General features: G+C 42.5%; 1 protein-coding gene across 1 annotated transcript; it reads left to right on the top strand.

Moving 5' to 3' along the window:
* The first annotated feature begins 3538 nt into the window (after nt 1–3538).
* LOC120927122 (vomeronasal type-2 receptor 26-like) lies at nt 3539–4700 on the top strand. The gene has a single exon (XM_040337617.1). It carries the CDS (start codon nt 3539–3541, stop codon nt 4529–4531), a length of 993 nt encoding a protein of 330 aa, XP_040193551.1. The 3' UTR covers nt 4532–4700.
* Nucleotides 4701–22400: the final 17700 nt, after the last annotated feature.

Below are 22400 nucleotides of genomic sequence, written 5' to 3'. Positions count from 1 at the left end.
GAAAGTAATTAGAGTCTTTAATGATCGTGACAACACCCTGATTAATGTAAACCTGAGGTGAACAGTAAATGCTTACTTTGGTGGATTACCACCGCTGGATTCATTTTTTATTTTTTTATTAATAAAGGACTTTTTCTACGGTGTGTGTGTGTGTTTTTTCCAACTATTTACACTTCCTTCGTGAAATGGTAGGGGTACAATGTACCCCATTACCAATTCACATGGGGGGCAGGATCTGGGGGTCCTCTTTGTTAAAGGGGTCTTCCAGATTCTGATAAGCCCCCCGCCCACAGACCCCCACAACCACCGGCCAGGGTTGTGGGGATGAGGCCCTTGTCCCCATCATGTTGAGGGCATGTGGCCTGGTATGGTTCAGGAGAGGGGGGCGCACTCTGTCCTCCCCCCTCTTTTCTGTGGCCGGCCAGGTTAACATGCTCGGATAAGGGGTCTGGTGTGGAATTTTGGGGGAATTCCACGCCATTTTTTTTTAAATTGGCGGCGGGGTTCCCCTTAATATCCATGCCAGACCTGAAGGGCCTGGTAATTGAATTTGGGGGGACCCCCACGCTTTTTTTTATGAATGAATTCTCTCTGAATTGCTGGGAGCCGACAATTCATTATAGCCGCGAGTCCGGTATTAAATGACTCTTTTTCTTTCAGAAATGACACTTTGTGCAGAGACAGTTCTAAATACGAGAAACATGCGCTATTTCACATGCTAACTTTACACCCCCCAGGTATGAAATTTTAAGGAATATTTCACTTTTATTGTTTCACTCTAAGCATTATTAAATTCACTGCTCCCAAAAAAAATGTCCGTCCTTTAAAACTTTTTTTTGCATTGATACATGCAGGACCCAGGTCCCCAAACATATTTTAGGACAATAACTTGCATATTAGCCTTTAAAATTAGCACTTTAGATTTCTCCCATAGACTTTAACAGGGTGTTCCGCGACCTTTCGAATTTGCCGCGAACACCCCAAATTTTTAATTGTTCGCCGAACAGGCGAACAGCCAATGTTCGAGTCCAACATGAGTTTGACTTGAACTCGAAGCTCATCCCCACCTGTCAATCACCAATTCTCAATTTGGTAGTGTAGGGAGGAGATCTAGGATCATTTTTTGTAGGAAATGTTTCAGATCCTTATTTTTGAAATTTTCAGGAATACCACTTGAAATTGCACTGAAAGTGAACTTGGAAGTGCAGTCGCTGAGGGGGACATACAAGGAAAATAAAAAACAGCATTTTAGCTTGCATGTGTTTGGATAATAAAATAAGAAGAGCTTTGCCTCATTTCAGGTCTACTCCTCAGATTTACATCGACTGCACTGTTGCACTTCCTAGTGCACTTTCAGTGCAATTTCAAGTGCACTTTGCACTTGTACTGCAAAGTGGATTTGCCTTTAGTAAATAACCCCCATAGTTACCCAATTAACTACTTAAGGACCGCTTATTGCGATTGTTTTAACCAAAAATAGGTAGAAGAATACGTATTGGCCTAAACTGAGGAAAAAAACGTTTTTTTTATATACATATATTTTTGAGGGATATTTATTATAGCAAAAAGTAAAAAATATTGTTTTTTTTTCAAAAGTGTCGCTTTATTTTTGTTTATAGCGCAAAAAATAAAAACCGCATAGGTGATCAAATACCACCAAAAGAAAGCTCTAATTGCAAAACCTGGCCGGGTCCTTTAGCTGCCTAAAGGTCCGGGTCTTAAATGGTTAAACAGTGCATTAAGGGCAGCATGTAAGTTGGTGAAATCCTGTAAGGACGTTATTCCACTGCATAGCTTGGTGTCTTCTGCAAAGACTGAATGGGACTTTTAATCCCAGACCCAATATTATTTATAAAGATATTAAAGTAAGGGTCCCAGCACTGAACCTTGGGTTAAGCCACTAACAACACTGAACCTTGGGATACACCACTAATGACCTTAGACTATTCAGAGTACGAATCATTAACCACTACTCTCTGAATTCTCTCTTTTAGACTTTTCCAAGCCTGTAGACTTTACCTTACACATTAGCCGTGTGTGAGGAACTGTGTAAAATGCTTTTTTCCAAAATCCAAGTATACTATGTCAACCGCCACTCCTGAATTTCAGCATGTGTCCACATTTTGACAGAACATATTGGTGGACCCGTGTTGGATGTGTGGGCTGCCAGATATACATGGACTTGTGTCAGGACTTGCATTAGACTGCCTCTGATCTATCACATTTAGATCTGGAATAACTGACTCAGCCTTTTTTCCATTTTTATTTCCTGCACCTGGATGGACTCTGAGGTAGGTGGATGTAAGCAGACACAAGTTCATTTACATCAGCCTGCCTACAGACCTGGATGGATCAATAATCCCCTATCCATCCTAAACAATAACCTCCTCCCCGACCTAAACAGTAACCCTCTCTCCACTCCAAACAATAACCCCCTCCCCACCCTAAACAATAACCCCCTATCCACCCTAAACAATAACCCCCTCTCCATCCTAAACAATAACCCCCTCCCTGACCAAAACAATAACCCCCTATCCATCCTAAACAATAACCCCCTCCCCACCCTAAGCAATAATCCCCTCTCTATCCTAAACAATAACCCCCTCTCCACCCTAAACAATAACCCCTCCCCACCTCTCCATCCTAAACAATAACAGTCCTATCCACCCTAAACAATAACCCCCTCCTCACCTCTCCATCCTAAACAATAACCCCCCCCCCCCCTCTCCGCCCAAAACAATAACTCCTTATCCACCCTAAACAATAACACCCCCTCCCCACCTGTCAGAAATGTACTCAGCTCTTAAGCCCTATTGTGGGCTGACAATACACAGCACATTGTGGACTTTAGGCTCTGTTCACATCTAGGCATTGATATTTTACAGGCGTTTTTCTGGTGTTTTTTCCCGCTGTTTTTTGCAGTTTTTGCATAGTTTTGCAGCGTTTTTGTACAGGCATTTCCAAGGTTAAAAGGTCACCAATGTAAAAGCAGTAAAAAGCCTATAATCTGCCAAAAAATAAGCTCCTGTACTTTTTTGAGTGACAACATTTTGCTTTAGGTGACAAAACGCTCAGGTGTGAACAGGGGCCATTAAAATTAATGGGATTTGTCTTGTTGGGCGTTTTTAGAGCTGTGGCTTACAGCAGAAAAACACCTAAAAATGCCTAGGTGTGAACGGAGTCTCATAGTGTCAGTTATGTCCAGTTCTCTTTTGCTAAACTACTCAAACCATCCCCCCTTTCCTATTCTCCACAACATATAGACTAATCACTCTGTAGTCATAAGATAACAACTAGGAGGGCCAATTTAACTGTGCTGACATAACACAAGAAGAGTGCAAAATATGGATCTGAATTTCCAACATGATCAACGAGTATTTTTTTTTTCTTTGGAACTTACTAAGCAAGTAAAGCAAAATGTTTCCCATTGTATATTTAACAGAACAAAAATGTAACAAAGTCTGCAGACAACTAACATTGAATTTCACCATTATTACATTTCTGCATTTAACACATTTTACATTCCTACAATGCACTGATGGAAATCCCATTGCTAGCTGTGAGACAACACAAGACAATTAATTTCCTCAGAAACTCTGACCCCGATGCTCACTGTGTTTGTATTTTTCTTCCTGCAGACAGTGAAAACTGCATGAAATGTCCTGATGAAAAATGGCCAAATGAGAAGAAGGATCGGTGTGTTCCAAGAGTGGTGGATTTTCTCTCCTACACTGATGATCCCATTGTTGGAGTATTTTCAGCTGTCTCCATCATCTGTTGTCTTCTGACTGGTTTAATAATGAGGATATTTATACATTACCAGGACACCCCCATTGTTAAAGCCAATAACCGGAACCTGAGCTATCTTCTCCTGGTCTCCATCATGCTGAGCTTCCTCTGTGTCTTCTTGTTCCTCGGCCATCCAGTAGATGTGACCTGCATGCTGCGTGTCACCTCTTTTGGTGTCATCTTCTCAGTTGCCGTCTCTTCTCTACTTGCCAAAAGTATCATGGTGTGTATTGCTTTTAAAGCCACCAAACCTGGGAGTCCCTGGAGGAAATGGATGGGAGCCAAACTTCCAAATGTTATCATTTGTGTCTTCTCACTGGTTCAAGTCATAATCTGTGCCACTTGGTTGTCTATTTCTCCCCCCTTCCAGGATCGGGACACTCACTCTTATCAGGGGAAGCTCATAATTCAGTGTAATGAGGGTTCAGTTATCGGTTTCTACTCTATCCTGGGATATATGGGGCTTCTGGCAGCTGTGAGTTTCATTGTCGCTTTTTTAGCCAGGACATTACCGGACAGTTTTAATGAAGCCAAGTACATCACCTTCAGCATGCTGGTGTTCTGCAGTGTCTGGATTGCCATGATCCCGGCCTATCTGAGCACCAGAGGGAAATACATGGTGGCTGTGGAGGTTTTTGCTATAATGGCCTCAAGTTCTGGACTTCTTGGCTGTATATTTTTCCCAAAATGTTACATAATTCTGTTCAGACCTGACCTGAATACAAAAACAGTTATCCGCTAATATGTATGGAGAAACACTTAGTTACCAGCAGTTATAGCATTATCTCTATTATTGTTAATTTTAGTATTTTGCTAGTGTATTGAGAATGAACACTGTTATATATATAAACATTTAATACTTACCTTCTGGTGGATGTGAGTCTATTTTTTGTTGTGGGCACTGGCCCAGATTCAAGAAGCAATTGCGCCCGTGTAACCATAAGTTTCACGGCGCAATTGCTTACTTGCTCCGGTGTAACGAATGCTCCTGATTCAGAAACCTCGTTACACCGACTGCAGCCTAAAATCTGCGCAGCATAAGGCTCTTATGCCTCGCAGATTTTATGCTGCATTCTTGTGTGTGCAGCTAGGGGGCGCTCCCATTGTGATCAGCGTGTAGTATGCAAATTGCATACTACCACTGATTCCGCAAGCCAGGTACGGAGTTTCAGTACGGCAACTTTAGCGCAAGGCTGCCCCTTCTAATAGTATGGGCAGCCAATGCTAAAGTATAGCCACCGCTCCCGCGACGTGAAATTTGAATTTCACATGGTTTGCGTAAGTGATTCGTGAATGGCGCTGGACGGCATTCACGATCACTTTGAAGCAAATGACGTCCTTGCGACGTCATTTGCCGCAATGCACGTCGGGAAAGTTTCCCGACGGAGCATGCGCTGTATGCTCGGCGCGGGAGTGCGCCTAATTTAAATCCCGGCGGGATCATTTACATTGTGCGCGCTTACGCCGGGCAATTTTGCCGGCGCGCCCTCGGAATTTACGGAGCTACTGCTCCGTGAATCGAGGGCAGCGCAAAATATTTGCGGGGGCGCAGGGCAAAATCATTGCCCTGCTCCCCCGCAAATATCGCGCAAATGTACCTGAATCTGGGCCAGTGCTGGTATCGGACACTTTGGGTTTGTTAGAAACCTTGTCCCCTGCTGGTTCTTCCCACCAGCCGTTACATCACCACAGAACAATGTAGTCACTTAGCAAGGTGGAGCCACAGTGACAGAGGAGGACAAAGTATCCAAATCATTCTAAAGTGTCAGATAAATAAAAAACTGTGGGAGATTTTCCCGTGTAAGTTGGTATAAAGTGGCCCCAGACATTATGTAGTAACAAAAAAGTATCAGATATTATTGTACTCAGGACATCATTAGAAAAACATAGTAAAATGTATCAACCCTCCACCTTTCACCAAAAAATAAATTGTTGTCAATTATAATAAGGGGGAAAGGGGGAAATGGGGGAGGGAATGGGGCAGAGAAGGAAAGTGGGAAAGAGGGGGGAGGGAAATAAGTCTTAAATTTAGGGTCAGCAGGGGGAAAGTCAAGGAGTATAACATCATTCCCATTAAGACGGGAGCAATGTCTTGTGAATATCATATGTTACTAGTTCAAGGGTTATAAGAAATATTTATTCTTCCAGGAATATTCAAAAGTTCAATTCATGATTCATACCTTTTGGGAAAAGGGTACTCAGTTCAAAAATCCCCCTCTTTTCAATCTGTTGTAGGACTTTATCGAAATCTCCTCTTCTTTGAAGGGAGTTTCAGGGAAATTATGCCCTTCACTTTTAAGCCTTCATACTTATAAAGCTATAACATGTGGCAATTCCTGAAGAGCTGTTCCTACTTTCTCGACAAACATGATCCAACAATGGAGATCCAGAATGAGTTCATTGTTGAACTACTGGAATTTGTCTTGAGCAACAATTTCTTCCAATTCCTTGGAAAGTACTCTCAGCAAGTTAGAGGGAACTCTGGGCATCGGCATATGCATGCCTATACCTAGGACTTTGGGAGGAAGAGCTTGTTTATACATCATCGCTGTACCGTACCCATGCTACAACATGAGTGAGTGTGATACATCGATGATGTGATGGTAGCCTGGACGAGTACAAGTGAACAACTACATGAGTTCATCATGGAACTCAATAGAACTGACAGGGATATACGTCTCACTTACAACTTCCACCAGACAAAAATTCCCTTTCTTGACTTAACCATCAGCATCAATTATGGACATCTAACTACATCCATGTTCAGGAAGAAGACTGCAGCAAATAGTCTCTTACATGCAACTAGCCACCGCCCAGAGGCCCTCATAGGAGGGATACCAACAAAAGGGTGCACAGTGGGTTAAATTTAGAGATCATATCCTTCCTACATTGCCCCTAGTGGCGAGTGAAAATTTCATGCCAGAAGATCTCCTTAAATAGCCCCCCCCACACAGACACTCCCATGAGGCTCTGAAGAAGCTTGCCAAATATTGTGGGAGGGCAAAACATATCAATCGAGGGATGCACCACCCACAGCCCTTGAAGCACTCCTTACCACAGGAAGAGCGTGAACGGAACCAGTAGCTCTAAGAACAAAGAGAGCCAGCTACAGGAGCGAAATCATGACTGTGAACACACCGGACTAGTGAGGATCGGAGAGAAACTACAGTGACTAAGTACTACGGTGCCGGTGGGTAGAGACTACCAGCGCCGGCTCTAACCGGAGGCACATATCCAGCATTCCAGCTCACACAGAGCTAAATTCTTGTGCCAAGCATGCAATTCATTGGATGATTCCTTTTCACACATTTCTAATAGAGTCTCTGCAACATGCTACTTCTTGATATCAGGATAGCGTGCCTTCACCCGACACCAAAAAATAGGAGAACTTATGTAACCATACCAGACACTATTGCATGTCTTACAGAAACAGAAATTGATTCATTATCTCCCCGCTTAAGTGACTTATGTGTACAATCCTGTCACTATCCTGAAGGGACGCAATCATGCTGAGGATTGTTGTAATGTAAGACTGTTATTGCTCAGTTGAGCTAATTACATGATTGATGTCCCAATCTAGATAGAGGACATTACACCACTCATTCCACTCTGGTAATATTCATGGACCCAGTGTGTGCTTATTTTAATTGATAACAACATTGATATTTGAAACATGAAAGACCTCAATGGGAGTGGGATTTTTAAGGCAACAAAATATATGGGACAACTAAGTCATAAAAAAATATAAATTTATTACAACATATAAGTATCAAAAGAAACAATATCACAAATATTTATAAAAACGTTTACAAAAATACTGTCTGTCGACGCATGCCCGGGATCAAAGAGCAATGGGCATACAGCAGAAAATTTACAACGCGTTTCGAATGATTAACATTCTTCCTCAGGGTGTTTTATACAGTATCAATTTCTACAATAGAAACAATGAAAAACAATAAATACATAAACAATCAAATATATATATTTGGTACTATAAGGGGGCTGTCATCAAAAACATCCCAACAGCCACCACCAGGAGTTGACATAATAAATGACTCACCCTCTCTTCAAAAGAAACATGCGTCTAGAGGTTCGGGATGTGCATCTCCAAAGAAACCCAAAGAAAGATGTTCAAAAGGGGGCACCAAATGCGGACGTAAGGGGGCTCCTCATCCCTCAGACCCATAGAGGGCGGAATAAAGATTCCTTAAAAGGGCATCCAAAAGCACTACTCCCACTGTGTCACTAAAAAGGAAGAGGTATATATATGTATATAGAAAAAATTCCAAACGAGATTTATATAGAAAAAACAGACACTAAAAAAGAGTGTCTGTATATAGAGAAAACATGCCCAAAACAAGGAAGACATTTTTGAATAGGATTTTTCTTTTTCTTTTGTATTCCAATTGTATGTCTTTTACTGACAAATATTGCTTGAACATATCGGCAGAATTTTCTTTATTCATTTTATTTTTCTTGAATATATAGGTACTCATCAGGGATATGCGCTATGGATTTCAGGACTGTGCAATCTACGGCCCTTGTTGTTAATTTTTCTGGTATCACATGTGGCTTCGGGGTTCTTTAATCCCTCTCGCATCCACTGCCGGGGGGGAGCAATGCAGGTGATCCTGTTTTTCCATGCCCATTGTGATGGATGGTTACATCCACCAGGGCAACCCCCCGGCAGTGGTGGTTTTTGTCCCTTACGTCAGAAAGCTCAAATTTTTCAATCTTTATTTGAGCTTTCCAAGTCATTAGAGGAAACTTTGTTTCTTCCCCTTCCCTCAATGCCCCTACATCTGTGTCAGTACATGTTTCTCTTTCTCTCCCCTTCTCTCCCGATGTGGAGGTTGAGGAGAGATGGAGAGTACCGTCTATGGCCAGACATTTCAAGACATTCTTATGGGAGTAGTGCGTTTGGATGCCCTCTTAAGGAATCTTTATTCCGCCCTCTATGGGTCTGAGGGATGAGGAGCCCCCTTATGTCCGCATTTGGTGCCCTCTTTTGAACATATTTCTTTAAGTTTCTTTGGAGATGCACATCCCGAACATCTAGACGCATGTTTCTTTTGAAGAGAGGGTGAGTCATTTATTATGTCAACTCCTGGTGGTGGGAAATTTTTGATGACAGCCCCCTTATAGTACCAAATATATATATTTGATTGTTTATGTATTTATTGTTTTTCATTTTTTCTATTGTAGAAATTGATACTGTATAAAACACCCTGAGGAAGAATGTTAATCATTCGAAATGTGTTGGAAATTTTATGCTGTACGCCCATTGCTCGTTGATCCTGTGCATGTGTCGACAGACAGTATTTTTGGAAAAGTTTTTATAAATATTTGTGATATTGTTTATTTTGATACTTATATGTTGTAATACATTTATATTTTTTTATGACCTAGTTGTCCCATATATTTTGTTGCCTTAAAAATCCCACTCCCATTGAGGTTTTTCATGTTTCAATTGATTCAAGGGATGATGACAACCACATGCCACTGCACATGAGCTACATTTTTTCTACAACATTGATATTTTGGTAAAAGGCGGAGGGTTGATACATTTTACTGTGTTTTTTACTAATGATGTTTTATGTGTTTCTAATGATGAGCCCAATAAAAGCTGATACTTTTTTGTTACTTCATACCGTCTGTGGTCATTTTATACCAACTTTCGCTGGAAATTCTCCCACTGATTCTTGCTAAGCATTACCTTAAAATGTAGACCCACCCTCATTATTGGTGGAATGACGAATGCTTAAATAAGTCCCACACTGATTCCCCTATGAAAGGGTGAGTCTCTTTGCACTACTGCTTTATTAACGTGTCAGATACCAGAGCCACCCATCACTCTTCAAGAGAGGGAAGATTTCACTCACCACCTTCCAGAACATAAATATTAAACATGTTCTTTTATAATCTGATTGCAATGTATTTTTAGTGCCAGGATCACTTTAATTATATTGTATGTAGATGTGTCCGTCTATATTAATAAATACATTTTGTTGGTGTATTCCATTTTTTTTTACTATTAGTTAAAGTTTATGAGAACATGTTCTTAGTAAGTTCACATTATAAGTGATAAGTTGACTTCATTTTAATTGAGATTTTCTTAATAGGACCTAATAAAAAATCTTTATCCTTGTGTAAATGTATTTGTAAACTGCTGCCACAAGGGAGTATTTATCTTCTCCATACAATGCTGCAGAGACAACACTCCTAAGCCACACTTCGCCAGATCCTGATATGAAAACTTCCAAAGCAAAAAACAGGTTTCAGGTGCTCATTGATCAATCAAAGGGGCGAACAGGGGGCGTGTGCACCGCCGGAGGCCGCAAAGCAAAATCACGTTATATTACATGATTTTGCGCAGCCAAGCCGACCTGTCGCCGTAAAACTACGGCAACAGTGGTTAAGAGGAAGTAGAAATAACACTTTTGGCAAATTTTTGGGACCATTGACACCTATACAGTGATCAGTGCTATAAAAATGCACTGATTACTGTGTAAATGTCACTGGTAGGGAAGGGGTTAACACTAGGGGGCAATCAATTAAATGTGTGTTCTCTAGATGTGTTCTAACTGTATGGGGATAGGACTGACTGGGGGAGGAGACATATCAATGTTCCTACTTAGTAGGAACAAACGATATGTCTTCTCTCCCCTGACAGAAAAGGGATTTTTATGTCTACACACACAAATCCCCATGCTGGCACTCATGCACGCTATCAAATTTAAAGCAGAGGTTCACCCTCCACCCTTTTTATTTTGCCCTGTATTTACCGTTTAATCCTTCACTTTCTTTTCAGACTCCCGTGGGGAGTAGGCGTTCCTATAAAGAGGGGGAACATGATTGACGTCTGGCTATGGCGCGTCACGCGTTCCGAAAATAGCCGAAATAGGACTTGACTGTATACGGCACCTGCGCAGTCAGCTCCTAGTCTGTGCGCAGGCGCCGTATAGCGCCGTGAAGAGCCGAGACCTAGTCCGGCTATTTTCAGAACGTGTGACGCGCCATAGCCGGACGTCAATCATGTTCCCCTCTTCATAGGAACGCCTACTCCCCACGGGAGTCTGAAAAGAAAGTGAAGGATTAAACAGTAAATACAGCGCAAAAAAAGGCATACTATAGCTGACGCTAGTATGCTGGATGGGATGGTACATAGATGTTTTTTAGGGTAAACCTCCACTTTAAGCAACAAAAAATCGTGGCAAAGCCCATGGATACCGGAAGTCATGCAGTTAACATGATATTCTATTCCAATTAGCGTTCACTTCCTCTTTAATCACTTAACCTCCGGAGGATTTACCCCATTCATGACCAGGCCATGTTGTTGCTTTTTGGCGCTGCGTTATTTTAACCACTAGACTACAAGCCGCCACAATTATGCTGCGGCAGGTTGGCTCGCCTGGGAAAAACGCTTGTTGTGCTTTTTAAGGACAGTTTTCCCGCAGAGTATTTATTATTGAGTAATTTTTAACGACGATATCTTTATGATACAAAATAAATCTATATGACACAGTCTATACATATAAAATGTATTCACAAAGACCTGTAATCATACAAAATAGTTACATTTATTGGTTGACAAAAAAACAAATATTTACATGAAATTAAAATATCAATTGCGTTACATCAGGGGTGCCCAACCTTTTGAAGAGTGAGGGCCACTTAAGCAACTTGGTAACCGGTCGTGGGCCACAATGACCGGAGCGGGTGGATGGCATGTCTGTGTCCGCTCTGCCCTTTTTTTTTTTTGCGGATCGTATTGGAGGTAGGACACAAGTCAGTTTATGTCTGCCACTCCTTAGCGGTGAATGGACTGTCCAATTGGTTGGACTGTCGGTCTGACCATGAAAAAAGGTAAACTGCTCTGCACCTGCGGATAAGTTTGAAAGCAGCCCAGTATTCACTGCAGAACAGATATGCCCATATATACACTGTGATTTTAGTAATAAACACACCTTTAATAACAGTATTCTATTCTTTTTTTTTAGAGACTGGTCCACAGGAGCCAGAACAACAAAATACATCTAGCATACATTGTCACATGTGAGGTTACATGGGTTTGCATTACACAGTATCAGAAAGCAGTTATATGCTGTACATTGTCTTTGTCCCGAAAGGGCGTATTTAAACGTTCCCAAGGGAGAGCGTGTGCGTAGGGGGGAAACATGCATAGTTCAGGTATGCGACCCTCTCATGGACTGCATCCTCTCTTCCAAGCAAAATCCTGTTTGGGTACCTAATCAGGGGGTGTCCCAGGTATCTTGTTCCTATAGGTCCAGTCTCCTTTCCCATTTTCAAACTATTATCAAGAAAAGAGAAAAGAAAGAAAAAAAGGAGAGAAAACAAATAAGAGAGTATACACCAGTAGGATAGACCCAGAAATATAGGTGGAGGGAGGGCGGAAAAAGGGGGGGAGGGTACGTAAGTAGAGGGGGGAGGTGGAGTGGTGGGTGGAGTGGTGGGGGTGGGTGGCTGGGAGTTAGGCTGACCAGATGTGGCATCTTCCCCCCTGAGGCTTTGTCCTTCATCGGAGTACTTAAACATATTCCACAATTGCCAGGTCTATGTGTACGTCTCCTGTCTCTTTTGGCTAGTCCTCCATTCGACCAATATCATCCACCTTTTTAAGCTATAGTGTAATGGTCGTAGATGTTGAGATTTCCAGTATAGTGGGATACATGCTTTGGCCACGTCTAGTAAGTGGTGCGCTACCGATGTCTTGTAGGTTTGTGACGGTGTATCCATCGTATGCAGTAAGAAAAAGGCTGGGTCGTCCGGTACCACGCGATCTGTGAATTTCTGGGTTATACGGCGGACTTCAGTCCGTGCAAGACCAAAATATGTGCAAGAGGGTGCCCTTCTCTGTTTGACATCTCCAGCATAGGTCCAAAGATGTCGGGAACATTTTATGTAGCAGGGCAGGGGTTTTGTACCAGCGGGAGAGAATTTTGTAATTCGTCTCCTAAATTCTGGAGCATAGAGAGGACTTATGGGTGAAGTGAAGTATATGTCGTTTTTTACTATCAGTAAATTCAGGTCTATTTCCTATTTAATAAGACATGGGATTGGGTTGTCACCGGGGGGTGTAATCAGCATGTTATATGTCAGAGAGAGAGAGTATGGGTGATCTTCCCAGTTTGAGTGCAGAGTTCCACCAAGGTCGTGGGGGGTTGTTCCGTGGCATCAGGGGGTGGTAAGCTACGTAAAAAGTGACTAAGCTATGAGTAAGCACTGATTGATAGTGCGAAACGTCAGCTGTATGCCCCTGTCTTTGAATACTTTTACCAATAAAAGGCAACCGAGAAGGTTTTTCCAGAGTGTGGCTGTCCAAACATTTCTTTCTACAATTACGTAAAAAGTGACTGAGCTGTAGAGATCTCATAAAGTCCAGTCAACCCCTGTTGCTAAAGTGTGACGCCTGATGACAATATTCTATTCTATTCCATCCCAGAGCAGGAGGTCGCGGGCCACATTAGAAGGCTTTGCGGGCCACATGTGGCCCCCGGGCCACTTGTTGGGCACCCCTGTGTTACATGAATGTCTTGAAAATCCATAGAAACACCCGCAAAATGGGCGTGTAGTACCTTTGACATAATACTACAATGATAACTTCTCAGTAGAATCAATAACCTTGTGAAAATGACAATTTAAACAGAACGTCTGTATTTCACACGTCCAACCGTTACTATACTGCAGGTAAGTAAGTGGTTAACAATGTGAAATAAATTAGATGTTTGTTTTGTCAATAAAATTGGAACTATGCACAAAGAAAAATATAATGGAAAATTGAATCTTTTAGAGAAAAATCTACCAGGCAGTTATTGATTCGGGAGAATAGTCATCAATTGCAGAATATTCAATACAGAAATATTTTAGAGAACACAAATAAATTCAAGGTAAAATCAAAAATGACATTATTACCCATTCCAAAATGGCTACTATTCTGAATGGCTGGTTACCAGAGTTAAGAGGGCTGCCATGGCTTTCACAAATGGATACTCTTAAAGAGGAATTACATATTGCGACCTCCGAGTTTCAAATATCAGGTGTTCAGGAATCTTCATGAATGTAGATATGTATTCATGCATGGTGCATGTGTGTCTCAGTATGTGAGTGTCAGTCTGTCTGGGAGTGTGTGTATCTCCCATCGTCCCCCCCCCCTAGGGTGTGTCCCTGAGTGTTTCCCCTCTCATCTATTTTTTTCTATTCTTAAATACTATCTCAGACAATGAGATCATAAAAAAATATAATAAGCTCTGCCCAAAAGGTATATTTTCCTTATTCATTGGTAGGCAAGACTTAATCATTTACTCATCAGGAAACTCAGTTAGTTTGAGGTACAATCACCTTCAACCACTAGGTATCTAAGCTTATCTTTTTAATTAATATATGCTATTTTTCATACTGTGTATAAGTTTGTATAATGATGAGAAAAATATATCTTTGAGTATTCTGGTAACAGGAATTATATCAAATACTCTCAACATAATTATGATTCATTTACATACATAAAATGTTTTTTGTGTATAAGTGTATATCTTTTAACAACTTGCCGACGGCAGCATGTCGGCTCCCCTGCGCAGGCCACTCAGTCTCCATCATCAACTCCAACAGGAAACCCTTTATTAAGGTTACAGCTTTTATAGCCAAAGTGACATAAGCAAACGTCATCACATATGTGTGTATTTGATTGGTTCATCCACATATGGTCTTCTCTTATGACGTCTATTCTTGGCCGCATTCCACAGCTCAGCGCCATCTTCCCTTTGCTCTACGGAAGGGGTAGGAGCAGTGGGTCACGGAGTAGTAGTTAATTGACATCTGTTTTTCATCTTCACTCTGGGATGACTAACTCTGTCATAACTTTCATTCAAGGGAAATAATACTAATGTTTCTCAGGTGAATACTGAAATACACACATATATTTCAGTATACACACATACACATCATAACAAGAAAGAAAATAAATAAAATAATAAAAGAAAGGAAAGCAATATTTGAGTGGTTGATCGCCCCCTAGTGTTAACCCCTCCTCTGCCTATGACATTTATACAGTAATCAGTGGATATTTTTAGCTCTGATCGCTGTATAAATGTCAATTGCGTGATCATGCAACCCTGTACAGAAATTACATTTGTGAAAGGCTGACCGCGTTTCATACTGGACTACGTTTCACATGGTAGTTCTCGTGCAATTACGTTCACATGCGATCACGTTTCTCATACAATCTTGGTTTTTCACAAGTCTTGTCCTTGTGTTTACATCTCTCATGCGATTACGGTTCGCATGGTGGTTCTCATGCGACTACATTTCGCATGGTAGTTTTCATGCGATCACGTTTCTCATGAGGCATGTCCTCATGTGTTTACGTGTCTCATGCGATTACATTTCTCATGCTATTTCGTTTCACATGGTAGTTCTCATCCGATCACGTTTTCATGCAATCACGTTTCTCTTACGAGTCATGTCCTTGTGTGTTTACGTTTCTCATGCGATTACGGTTTGCTTGGTAGTTCTCATGCGACTACATTTCGCATGGTAGTTTTCATGCGATCACGTTCCTCATGAGTCATGTCCTCATGTGTTTACGTTTCTCAGGCGATTATGTTTCACATGGTAGTTCTCTCGCGTTTACATTTTCATGCGGTTACAGTTCACATGGTAGTTTGCATGCGATCATGTTTCCCAGCATAGTTTCTCAGGTGATTACGTTTCTCATGTGTTTATGTTCTCATGCGACCACGTTTTTCAAGCCTTATGTTGTCTCATGCATTTCGTTTTTCATGCTCATGTCCTCATGCGATTACGTGTCCTCATGCGATTACGTGTCCTCATGCGAGTTAGGTCCTCATGGGTTACGTTTCTCGTGCGAGTGATGTTCTCATGCAATTTTTACATTTCCATGTTTAGTTTTACGTTACGTTTCTCATGCTATTCATGTTCTCTAACATTTACGTTTCTCTGGCAGGTTTCAGTTGTGATACAATTACATTGGTCATGTTTTCATACGTTGCGCTTTTCTTACGTTACGCTTTTCACACAAGTTACGCTTTTCATACGAGTTACGCTTCTCACACAATTACGATTTTCATGGTATTTTTATGTTCTCAAGTGTATTTTCGTTTCTCATGCAATCATGTTCTTGGGTGTTCACGTTTCCCATGCAATTTATGTTCTCATACAATTTATCTTCTCATGTTTTCATATCTCATGCTATTGATGTTTCTCATGTTTTTTTTTTTTCGTTTCTCATGCTATTCATGTTCTCGAATGTATTTATCTCATGCAACCTTACGTTTATCATGCAGGTTTCAGTTGTGTTAGTTTTCAGTTGGTAGTATTAGCATGTTCTTTTTAGGTTCATGGCGTTCCACCGCTGGGGGGGGTCACCCATCACGTCGTTGGGTGCTTACGGATTGAGATGATCGTTTTTAATTGGCTTGTACGGTGGCAGGTCTCCTCATCCATTTCTCATACGTTTCATGCATCTTAACTTTTCGTTTCTCACACAACGACCTGACACGTCTTCAGGTTGCGTCAGGCCTGAGTGTACGTTTTTAATTTGCCTGCTACGCCTCAGGTTGCTTGGCCTTCGCATTTCATGGGATTGTCACATGGTCAGTCCAGCTGCACTAGTCCTACACTAACCTACATTTTGTTATCATAGTCTGTGCATACATGTCACGTTCATATCCTCACGTTAGTTCATGGCCACTCTCCACTGCTGGGTACCGTCACGGTTAAGGGTACTGTCGGATTGAGATGTACGTTTCTAATTGGCTTGTACGGTGGCAAGTCCCCTCATCCGCTTCTCACGACTTTCATTTCATTGCATACGTCTTGTTATCTTTTACTTACATCACTTGATTGATTGATTGATTTAATGGATTTGTAATGCGCCAAATACTGACCCGTCAGGGAAGCGTCTAAGCGCAGAAGACATACCTGCAAATAGATAAATCAAGTCAGGGAATGGAACTAGAAGGAAAAGAAAAAAGGAGAGCACAAAAAAGCAAACTACCAAGGAACAACAGGGAAAACTAACGTGACTCAGCCTGCTTTTCCCTCAAAAAACCAAGTTTTTATCCTTTTACGAAAGGCCATAATGGAGGGGAGAGACCGGATAGAAACAGGGAGACTATTCCATAGGGCCGTTGCTCTCACAGAAAAGCGTCTACCCCCGAAGGTAAGCAGGCGAGCAGATGGACAAGTGACGAGACCAGCTGTAAGTGATCTAAGTCCTCGTGCAGGGGTGTATCGCGTTATCAAGGAATTCAGGTATTGTGGGCCCGTCCCATGATAAGCGCGATAGGCGAGACAGAGAGCCTTAAACTCAATGCGATCTACCACAGTGAGCCAGTGCAGTGATCGCAGGGTGGGGGTAATATGCTCCCGCCTATTTAAGCCGGAGATTAGTCTAGCGGCCTGGTTCTGGACAAGCTGGATTTTCCTCTGCCACTTTAGAGGCATACCCAAATACACAATATTGTTGAAGTCAATCCGGGAGTTGACGAGAGATTGAACCAAGACTTTCCGGTGGTACTGAGAAAACAAATTTTTGACCTTTCTCAAACACCTGATGTAATACAGTGCATTGCGGATACATTGATTGACTTGGGGTATCCAATTCAGATTACAGTCAAAAATTGTCCCCAGGACGCGGACTTGATTCACTGGAATCGGACACGGCCCAAGGCTCGTGGGCCATTTTCCCAAAAAGACAGCTGGATCAATATGTCCAGAGATGAGAATTTCTGTCTTTTTAGCATTTAGACTAAGGGAATTGCGATCCATCCATTGTTTGATGTCTAATAGACAGGAAGCAAGCTGCAGGCCAGGAGCAGGGTTGGATAGGCTGTCAACGACCAACTGGACATCGTCTGCGTACAACCGATTAAACACTGCATGGGTGTCCAGCAGACTCACAAGCGGCCGAAGATACACATTAAACAGCCATGGTGACAGGGCAGAGCCCTGAGGCACCCCACAACTCAGGGTGCTGATGGCAGATAGGAAAGGACCGGTTTTAACCTGAAAGGTCCTGTGGGTGAGAAAGTCTGAAAGCCAATGTGAAGCGGAGCCGGTAATGTGAAACTCGTCCCGAAGCCTGGCAATCAACATGGCGTGGTCCACGGTGTCAAAGGCCGCGGAGAGGTCAAGGAGCACCAAGGCAGCCGCTCCCCCCGCGTCCCTGACTCCGAGCAGCTTCTCTCTGGTGGAAAGAATCGTGAGCTCAATCCCGCGGCCCGGGCGGAAACCGCACTGCGAGTCGTGGAACAGACCTGTTGTCTGTTGTCCTGTTGTCTCCGAGTACGATTGAAGTTGGAGAAAAATTTCGTATTCCACCAGTTTAGCCAGGAAACCTATTGCCTGACACATCTTCAGGTTCATAGGTTTGAGTGTTACGTTTTTAATTGGCCTGATTTGCCCCAGGTTGCTCAGCCTCGCTAGGTTCTTCAGACTGACACGTTTCAGTCCTGTGCTACGTATTCGTTCCTGCTCCATGTTACCGAGTGTGTCGATCACGGACACCTGCGTAGGTAGGGGTTAGGGAAGGTTAGGGGTTTTTTTTTCTTCCTTTTCCCTAGGTAAGTTATGGCTCGTTGGTCATGTTTTGTTTTTAATGATGTTGTTCTAGTTTGCAGATTTCATGTCACGGGCAGCAGACATCGAGTTTTTGCTGCCATTCGTCCTTCTCCAGTTCGGGTTCCATACATGGTAGCACGCCCTCCTTGATCCTCCGGATACGGCCTTTTCTTTTGTTACAGACGAAGCTTGATCTTTAAGTCCTTTTCAAATTCAGCCTAGGAAGCTTTGGACTCAGCCTGGGATATCTTCCAGGTGTTTCTTTCTCAGTATCCTGGGTTCTTTTCGCACCAGCATTCAGTTCCTACTTGAGGTTGTTTTCTTTTGCCTCTTTCAGCTCAAACAGGTTTTCAAGCTGGTGCCCAGTACAGTCTGGGCACCAGACTTGTGTGGATGTACTCAGAGATAAGCCACTTTCCTTTCCCCTGGTACTCCCTTCTCTGCTAGCACAGGGCATGACACGTAGCCATTCCATGCTGCCTAACTAGGGTAGCATCTTAATGTTCACTCCGGGCCGGAATTTCGGTACAGGTGCAGTTTCGGCTGCCATTCATCAAGGGGGTCTGTATTCTCGTTGTTGAGGAGTTAGTTCGGGGTAGTCGGCTTTCTTTACCGGACATATCCCAGTTCCACATGTCGGTCACTGGCATTCTGGCATTGGGGGCTTGTGGTTACATACAGTTACTTTCATTGCATCTCTTTGCTAGCTCATCCTACTGTTTTGTTTTTGCCCCCTTTTAGGCATACTGACCACTTGACCCTGGCACACCTCAGGACATTTTCCCACCTTACGTCACTTTCCCACCTCAGGTCAGTTTCCCTGTTTCCTCTCAGTCCTTTCCCTAGCACGATTACCGAGACTCTGAGTACAAGTGAAAGGCTGACCGCAGGTCAGCCTGTGTTTGTAGGAGGAGTCGGGAGGTATTTAAACCCGCCCTCCTTCCTCCTTCAGGGCGTCGGTGTTCTGGTGTCCCACCCACCCATCCCCTTTTTTCTGGCATTTCTTCTTTTACTTCTACTTGGGTATGCCCCCTTTTAGGCATACTGACCACTTGACCCTGGCACACCTCAGGTTATTTTCCCACCTTACGTCACTTTCCCACCTCAGGTCAGTTTCCCTGTTTCCTCTCAGTCCTTTCCCTAGCACGATTACCGAGACTCTGAGTACAAATATAATTTTCCCCACAAATAGAGAATTTATTGGGATTTATAGAGAGATCAAACAAAATAACATAACATGAGTAACCAAGTACATAACTTCCAATATTGAGTAGGAACATTACATGAAATAGGTCTTAAGTCCTGTTTCTATCCATGCCATAGACCAGGGGTGTCCAAACTTTTCAAACAAAGGGCCAATTTATTGTCCTTTAGACTTTAGGAGGGCCATATTGTGTCCAGCTGGGGCAGAAAATGTCCTGGGCCGAGCATCAGTGAGAATAAATTTGGCCTCATGGTTGGTGGTCAGTAGGAGGAGGGATAGTGCCCCTATCAGTAGAAGGAATAGCATCCCATCATTGGCATCAGTGGATGAAATAGTGCCTCCTTGTTGGTGTCAGTGGGAGGAATAGTGCCCCAAGGGCCAGATAAAAGCTAGCAAAGGGCCACATCTGGCCCTTGGGCCACAGTTTGGAGACCCCTGCCATAGACAAAGAAAGTAGATGACTTAGAAGAGTAAGGGGACACAGTGAATGATACACAAGTTGTCCATTAACAATATCTATGAGTAACTTAGTATTTTTCCTGATTGGCCATGTCTTATTACAGGATATTACCATATCCCAGGACAGTGTTCCATATATAGATGGCTATATGAGGTTTAGAAGCTATATACTGTAGCTATGGAAATAACAGGGGAGAGGGTTAGGGGGGAATGGAAAGGGCTATGGAGAAGGTAAAGGGTGTGAAAGAGAGGTCCAGGCACTGTAGGGTAGGTGCAGAGCATTTTAAGCTAGACAAGCCAAGGAATGTTTACATATAGAAGTGGGGGAAAGAGTGCCACATCATTTCCGTCTGCTTTGCGGTCAAGACAGATCATGAGATTAAGTTGTTGGTGGTTGGGTGTCCAGGTGTTGTTTGTGATGTTGTAGTTTTCTCAGAATTTTGAAAATGGATCTTGAACACCCATGTGCGGGTAAATTTAGATGGGTTATCCCGAGCGACACTGATCAGTTCTTCTATTTCAGCTGTTTGTCTGACACGGTAGTACCAATCATGTATTGTGGGGGGAGTGGTGGTGCCATTGAGAGGGGATGCACCGCCTGGCTGTGTTGACTAAACAGAGAGCTAACAATTTGTAGTATATGGATTTTGGGAGAGAGGTATGATGTAGCAAGTACTGGGCTGCAGGGAATTCAAGTGTAAAGTTGGTTATCTTGGATATGTCATCATGCACTGTGGTCCAGAATGCCTGCAGTTTTGACCAGCACCACCAGATGTGTAGCAAAGTACTGGGTTTGGATCCATATCTCCAACATAAAGACAAACCTAGTGCTCATAGGCACAGCATAACCCCTCAGGATTGTTAGGACAGACCAGGTAAGTATTTAACTACTTGGAGCCCCGGCCATTGTACATTGATGTCCACAAGGTGGCTCTACAATGCCGGGAGGACGTCCACTTGGGGGGAGCGCGAGCGCCGCTGTCGGCACGCACGCGTGCCCAGCACATCACCGAGGTGCCGATGCACGTGCCTGGCAGCTGCGATGCCTGCCAGGTGCCCATGATCGCCCATTACACAGACAAGGACATGGATCTCTGTGTGTAAACACAGAGATCCACGTCCTGTCAGGGAAAGGAGACCGATGCTGTGTCCCTTGTACATAGGGACACAGATCGGTCACCTCCCCCAGTCAGTCCCCTCCCCCCACAGTTAGAATAACTCCCAGGGAACACATTTAACCCCTTCCTCACCCCCTAGTGTTAACCCCTTCCCTGCCAGTCACATTTATACAGCAATCAGTGCATATTTACTGTATAGCACTGATCGCTGTATAAATGTAAATGGTCCCAAAAACGTGTCAAAAGTGTCCGATGTGTCCTCCATAATGTCGCAGTCACAATAAAAATCGCAGATCGCCGCCATTACTAGTAAAAAAATAATACAAAAAAATGTCATAATTCTGTCGCCTTTGTAGGCACTATGGGCCAGATTCATGTAGAATTGCGGCGGTGTAACGTATCGCGTTTACGTTACACCGCCGCAAGTTTTACGGGCAAGAATTTTAGAGAATGTTTAGCGAATATATTGTTTTGATAAACATTTGCACAAATATCGCAGGGTATTAGAAACAGTAGCACCTTCTTTTTTTATTTTACAGGTCATGTTCTTTCATCAAATATATGGTTTGGGGGTCTTTAACAAACTCTGAAAGCTGTCAGGAAAGAATGAAATACTTGATTTTTTGAGAAATTTGGATATTTACATTTTTGCGCGTTTTTGATTTTCATCATTTCACAAAAAGGCGCAATCTAAAATTTCCAAATAGTGATTGTTTATTAACTCAATACAGGTTAGCTTTTATATTTAGCAGGAATTTTGTAAAATGTGCTGTGTTTGTATCTGCTAATAATGATTTTAGTGTATTTTTAGCAAAAATATTGTTTTGATAAACATTTGCACAAATATAATTGTACCATAAAAATCAGTAGCACCTTATTTGTATTCTACTGGTCATGTGCTTTCAAAAATATATGGTTTGGGGATCTTTAACAAACTCTGGAAGCTGTAAGGGAAAGCTGTAATCGCAGAAGCTGTAAGGGAAAAATAAAAAAAGCAATGAAAGATTTAGCAAATTGGCCTTACCAGCTAAGTTTAAAAGTGGAGAACAAGGCCTGGCAGTGAAAGTGTTAAGGGAATTTGATTGTTTTGCACATTCTTTGCACTTTTATTGTGATATGAGTTTTTGTATGTTAAATCATTGGAGATGTATGTATTCATCTTACACCTTTTGGGACTTTATTTTTTGCACATTAACCACTTAAGGACCGCCTCCTGCAGATATACGTTGGCA

The sequence above is a fragment of the Rana temporaria genome, chromosome 1, assembly GCF_905171775.1.
Source record: "Rana temporaria chromosome 1, aRanTem1.1, whole genome shotgun sequence".
Lineage (NCBI taxonomy): Eukaryota > Metazoa > Chordata > Amphibia > Anura > Ranidae > Rana > Rana temporaria.
Note: the sequence above shows the minus strand (reverse complement) of the source record. Positions and strands in the feature narration are given on the sequence as shown.

Excerpts from the sequence above, each read along its gene's own strand:
- LOC120927122 (XM_040337617.1), top strand. The coding sequence starts at position 3,539 with ATGGAAATCCCATTGCTAGCTGTGAGACAACACAAGACAATTAATTTC.